Source organism: Pteropus vampyrus, unplaced genomic scaffold (assembly GCF_000151845.1).
Source record: "Pteropus vampyrus isolate Shadow unplaced genomic scaffold, Pvam_2.0 Scaffold103, whole genome shotgun sequence".
Classification (NCBI taxonomy): Eukaryota; Metazoa; Chordata; class Mammalia; order Chiroptera; family Pteropodidae; genus Pteropus; species Pteropus vampyrus.
The window spans coordinates 1543827-1550398 of NW_011888884.1; the positions used below are offsets into that span (position 1 = coordinate 1543827).

The following is a 6572-nucleotide window of genomic DNA, read 5'->3' on the forward strand; positions in this document are numbered from 1 at the left end:
TGTGTGTGCATATATATGCATGGAAAAAAATAAGCTAGAGAAAATACATGAAAAGGGGCCTCTATCCCCAAACTCATTGACTTGTTTACATTACATATGGATTGCTTTTTACGTGTCAGTCATACCTCAAAATGGTTTCAAAGAAAAAGGAAAACTCAAGCATTAGAGTCAGAACCGAATTCAGCCTGTGGTTTGTGATCTTGAGCTAAGCATTTAATCTCTGCCTCTTAACTTGCAAAATAAAGATACTATTCATACTCTCAGAGCTGTTGTCAAAATCACATCAGGTACTATGCCGGTGAATCTAATGTGCGCTTACAGATATGCAGACTGTTTTAATTACATTTTTTGCTAAGGATTGCATGTACAGGGGACTGCCTCTTTAAATGAAGTTTGCTGTGTATCAGAATAAATGTTTTTACTGTGGAAATATCTTTCTGAAGTAATGAATGAAAGGGTCTTGTTTTTAAGCCAAAAATGTGGTTCACTCCACTGAGTTGGAGAGAAGTGTTTTCGGATTAAAATAAATGATTTCCATTCAATTTTGAGTCAGTTTTTTCCTTTACTTGCTTTTAGCATTTGTCAAATAATCATCTTCAAGATGAGGTTTTACTTACCGTATGATCCATTATCTGTGACTCAGACCCCTTCTTTAAGACTTCTTATTCCCTAAGATCCTCATGTTTAAAAAAATTATTGAAGAATTCAGTTTCTTATGGGATTGTAGAATTTCTTATTAGAAAGATTTTTTTTTTAATATATGACACATAATCACTTTTAAATGTTAAAATTTTGTGCCGGGAATGGTAAACTTTTACCGTTAAAGTATGTTTTCACACTCCTTTCATAGCTGTTCTTCACAATGATTTTTTTACTTCTCTATTTGTCATATAGCAACTCTACAGAAAGAAGCCCGGTTTGGCCATCACATTTGCGAAGCTGCCTCAAAATTTGGACAAAAATCGATATAAAGATGTGCTGCCTTGTGAGTATCCGGTGTGAATCCCTCCTTCCCCCCTCCACACACTGAGATAATGTTTCCCTTTTTAAAACAGATTGTCTGGTATCCTGGACCGATATTCAGAGTGTCTGTAAACACCACCGTCTTTATTGCAGCCATTTGAGACTCGGAACAGTTGGGGAATAGTGTTTATGCTAATGAGGCGAGAGCTGCAGATGGGGCTGGGAACTGAACTCTTGTTTACTTGGTATGATAAAAATAACGCTCGGAATAATCAGTAATTTTTTTCTCCCCCCAGATGACACCGCCCGAGTATTATTGCAGGGAAATGAAGATTATATTAATGCGAGTTATGTGAACGTAAGTTAGGAATCTGGATAATAAGAAAGAACACATTAATCATTGTAACAAGCATGATAATGGCGTGTGTGGTGCTTTGCAGTTGATGGAGTGCTTTTCTGGTCACTCCCTTATTCCAGCACGACAGCTGTAGAGGGAAGGCGGAATAGTCTCATTTTACAGAGGACAAAACTAAGGTTCAGAGAGATTAAGTAATTTTTGAAAAGTCACAAAGCTAACGGGGTGAGGCCAGAACTCAGATTCCATGTCTCGGACTTCATCATCCCTATACCTCTGTCCTCAACTGCTGGCATTTAGGTGTTTTGGTTTGGGTTTGACTTTCTTGCCAATGCTATGTTTATAACTGTCTGTGTTTTTCCCCCATGTTATTACTATATATTCCATGTAAAAATGAGAAAAATAAAGCCCCTCTGTGCATATAACCCAAAAAGAAAAGATTTTACATGGTGTGGGAAAAGCATTCATTTCACTCAGAAAATGAATCTTAGGCAACTTATTTAGCCTCTCTGAACCTCAGTTTCTTCATCTAAATCACAAGTCAGCACACTTTTTCTGTAGAGGGCCAAGTAGTAAATATTCTGGTCTTTGCAAATCAAGAGGGAAAATTGAGTATAGTACTTAGGTACTTATATAACCATTTTCAATGCAACCCTGTGAAAATATTTTTTAAAAAATACTTTTAGCTTGCAAAATGGCAGTCAGATTTGGCCTTCAGGCCTCAATTTGCCAACTCACGATCTAAATGAACAGATGATTTCTCAAATTCTCAACTTATAGCAAAATATCAAGAACTACCCTAATAAAAATGGGTCTGCTCAGTTACTCCACTTATTCCAAAACATCTGTGGGATTCATCAATTCATTAACCCTCGCACTTCACCATTCCTGGTGTCTTGCAAACAGTGTTGGAAATGGTTGGGGTCGTAAGACCACGCAGTCTGATCTCTTCGAGTTATTCGGAGAGTGGGGTGAGGGAAGGTTGAGGATCCCATTAACCTAAGCACCAACCAAACTTGAATTAGGCACCTCTGTATTTACCTTCCCCAACTAAGAATGAGTGAATCACGGTGCCACTGCAAAGGGCAGAAGAGAAAACAGAGCAGGATGGGAGAGGGACACTGAAAACATTTTCACATTTACTATTAATCAGCTCAAATGGTAACTGAGGTGATGGATGTGTTCATTGATTTGATTGTGGTAATCATTTCACAGCGAGTATGTATATCAGACCATCATGTTGTACATCTTACACGGGTACACTTTTTTTATTTGTCAGTTACGCCCCAGTAAAGCTGGGAGGGGAGAAGATTGACTCGAGCATTGGCAGCCATGCAGAAAGCAAAGTGCAACAGTAGTTGGTGGTATAAGCCTATATGGTTTATGCTTCAAAGGAAAGTAAATAGATTTTGATTTAAAAAAAAAAAAAAAAAAAGCCTGCATAGGGAAAGATCTGGGCATGAGGATTGGTACATGTTGCTGAAAATGCAGATCCCCTGTATCAATTATACTTAGGATGCAGCAATGACAGTCATTTAAATTCTTCTGCCATCTTGTAGGTTCATTTCTGATTACTGCCTTCTGTGTATCACAGTTTTATCTTAAATATCTAATGCTAGTACTATTGTCAGATGTCTTTAAAGGTATTTAAAAATAACTTTTAAATTTTTTTCTTATTGAGCTATTATTCTGGTGTGATGTTAGTTGCCAACTAGAAGAATTTAAGATCCAGATCTACCTTGTGGCAGTAACAGAGTCTAATACCTTAACACTCTCTTGCCAGATGGAAATTCCTGCTGCTAACCTTGTGAACAAGTACATTGCCGCTCAGGGTCCCCTGCCACATACCTGTGCACAATTTTGGCAAGTCATCTGGGATCAGAAGTTATCACTCATCGTCATGTTGACGACTCTCACAGAGCGGGGGCGGGTAAGTGGCTTGATTTCCAATTCAAATGTGTTCATGTCACACTGTGTTCTGTGGAACATGAATCTCAGAGCTGGAAAGGGTTTTAGATGTCACCTGGTCCAGCCCCTACATGACCCATAAATCTCCTGTAAGGAGCTACTGATGAACGGGAAGCTCAGCACTCCTCCTGGCCACTCCCTGGCCTTCCCCAGGCTAAAGAATGGTCAGACGGCCCCTCCCACTCCTGGCCGGATCCATTATGACAAGCCAGAAGACAGTTCCCCTTGCCTCACTTCACCTGCTCCAGGACTGCTGTGTTGGCTGTGGCCTCACCCAACCCAGGACACATGCTGGTCCTGAGAAGAGCAATGTGGTGGGTGCCAGGTTCACAGTGGTGGTAAAATGTAGGAGAAATTACTATCAACTTCTGTCAACCTTTGCTTGTGCTACAGCCAAACCCATTGCAAAAAGAGGTAAGAAAGGCTTAGTTAGGAGAGTGGTGGACACCATACTGTGCCTAGCAGGGCATGCATGTTCCATGGGAACAGATCCCTAATTACGTAACAAAATACCTGTTCCATATGCAAGGTATGCAAGGTATGCATTCACCTATATCGTGAATGCTCTGACTTGTGCATACGTCTGGATATCTTCCTTATGAAATGTTTATTCAGAAACCTACTCCGAAACCAATTATAGATTAATTTTGAACCTGCTTTGAATGATCCGTGTGCCACTTTCTCCCAGGCCTTTCCTCGGTACATGTTCGGAATGCCAAATGAATCCACGCTGAAAGTCAGAATACACAAGATTGGAATGGATAATGTGTTTGAGGAGATCAGTCTAACCTCTCACCTGAAACAGCAGAATAAGAATTCCTACTCATTCACAGAGACCCATAGATTGCAAAGGGCTTTTATGTGGGTTGTCCCAGGCAGGGCTCCCTCCTCTGCTAAAACACACCAGGGTCCAGCCTGTGGGTGTTCAGTTCTCATTTTTTAAAAATTCCTCTCTACACAAGCTGAAATCCATGTTGCTTCATAACTTCATCCCACCTGCTTCCCCTACCTGCTTTTCCTACCTGCAAGACACAGAATGAGTCACCCCTATCTCCTATGCAATGCCCTTCCAGATGGATATTTGACAATAATCTCACACTTGTAGGAGGTTACTAACTCGGCTTCCATTAAGCTTGTGGTCAGAGGAAACTGTCTTTGTCTCAATGTTGTTGTCGAGCCAGTTTCCCCATTTTGGACTGATACCCTTAACTCTTGAATCCTATGCACAGCACTCTGACAGAGCTCTGGAGCCGAAAGATCTGGGTTCAAAACTTGCTTTCTCTTGAGCAAGTTACTTAACCTCTTGGCCCTCAGCTTTCCTATATATGAAATGGAGATAATAATGCTCACCTCAGAGGGTATGTGAAGACTGAGACAATATATACAAGAAGCTTAGAGAACCACATGTTTCAAGTGCCCAGCAAATGTTAGCTGATGTGTGTGTGTGTGTGTGTGTGTAATCGTTGTCGTCATCACTGATAGGATTCAGCCATCAGATCTGGCCTTCAGATTGCTCTTTGGGTCTTTAGGGGCTTGCTTTCTGTCATTCTTTGTGCTGGCTATCACTCTTAGCTTTTTGTCATAGTTTTGATCAGAATCGTCCCATAAGTCACTTAAAAATTGTAAAGGCCCTCTAGAGGCAGTAGAACCTACTTCTAGAATGCTGTGAGTCAGGCATTGAGGGCACTCTTTGGGGAGAGTCGTTAATTCCCCCAGCTTTCTGCTCCCAGCCCCTGCTCTTTCTCCATCTGGTCTACCCTGTGACCAGGAGACTAGCAGAGACTTTGCTGAAATCACAAAGCAACAGGTCTACGCCATCACCTCATCTACTTGTCTAGAAGTCTCGTCTTTGTCTATTTTTAATTTTTGCTTATAAAAACAGAGTTAGAGTATCACGGAGGTACTCTTAAAGCTATCCTGGACTCAAATGGAGACTCTCCATGGCATACATGAAGATTCACCTTCATGCCACCTGGTTCTTTGCTGTTTAATGCAGACCCTTTCTCTTCCTAATTGACCACAAGGCATCCCACAGTTTGCAGGCCCTGATCTGGGGCCACCCTGGTATTTTATAGATGACAGACACCTAGTTTATTGCCTTGTCCTTTTCAGAATCTACCAGTCTCCCCATCTGAAAACTGTGCTATATCTGCCTGCCTATTCTGTTACCTCTGGATGCCTAACTGCTCCAGGTTTTCTCAGAAACCACTCATGGAGGTTCCACTCTCCTATCTCATAAGGTCTTGCAGTCCGTGATGCAGTTCCTCAGAGCCAATACCTGGGCCCATGCAGGGTGCTAGGTGCCATCTCTGTGCCTATGCTGGCCTTGTCTTTCCCTTTTAAAGTTGGCTTACCCTTCCCAGATGTAAGATCATTCTCTTCCACAGAGAAAAGAGAGTTCCAGCAGGCATGGTTAGGGACAGATGATCCGCCCTGAATAGCACGCCCTTCTTCCCCTCGTTCCACTTGTTCCAACTCAGCAGAAAAGGTCCTTTCTTCCATCCAAGAGACCTCACTTCTGCCAGCTGCTCTTGCAGCTCCTGCCCCAGCAGCTCTGTCCTGGTTACATCCCCCTCTTCTCTTTTGTCGGTGGCTGCCCTGAACCTGAGCTCCTCTGGTCTCCATGTGACCTGGTGGGTTTCAGTGTTACCCAGCCCTTCCTTCCTGAACCCATTCCGGCTGGTTCCGCTGGGCTCCTGCGTGACACTCCCATCTCCTGCGGGTCGGGTTGTAACATCTCTTCGTAGTCTCTGGCCCTGGGACTCACCCCTCTTGTTTATCGATTGTTAGAAACCGGTTCTTCTGAAACCCAGGCTACGTGCTTCCTCCCTCTCCTGTTACAAACTCTCAAGTGATCGGAGCCCTTCCTTCTGAGGTCCCTTGTCTGGTCCTCGCCACCACCTACTGGTTCTTCCTGGTATCAGGAGCCAATCACTCCAAAAGAAAAGCCTTGCCCCTTACTCTTTCTGAGAGATGACATTTTCAGCATGTCCCATTTGTTTTCTCCCATATTATGCATTTCTACCTCTTTGCGCGGCCCTCACGTCTGCCGGTGCCCTGATTTGCCCCACTGTCTGTGAGACACCCCCACTGCAGGATCACTTGGATGTCTCCCTTTTTTCCTTCTTATCTCATGTTTTTCATTCACCCTTCAGGTTATAGTTTCTTCATAAAGGAAATAGAGTTATAGAAGTATAGCTTTTCAATTGAAAAAGCCATTCTCCCTCACCTTCCATCAAGGATATTTCTTTGGAGGGGTAGATTTTTTTACATCTTTATATATCCC

General features: G+C 42.5%; 1 protein-coding gene across 7 annotated transcripts in view; it reads left to right on the forward strand.

Annotated features, from left to right (window-relative positions):
* Positions 1-6572, forward strand: part of PTPN3 (protein tyrosine phosphatase, non-receptor type 3) — a 106080-nt gene that overhangs the window by 91366 nt on the left and 8142 nt on the right. For all 7 annotated transcript variants that reach the window (XM_011364940.2, XM_023533466.1, XM_011364937.2 and 4 more), the window contains 3 exons: positions 895-985; positions 1260-1321; positions 3102-3248. In XM_011364940.2, coding sequence (XP_011363242.1) covers positions 895-985; positions 1260-1321; positions 3102-3248 — 300 coding nt within the window. The remainder of the gene's footprint in view (positions 1-894; positions 986-1259; positions 1322-3101; positions 3249-6572) is intronic.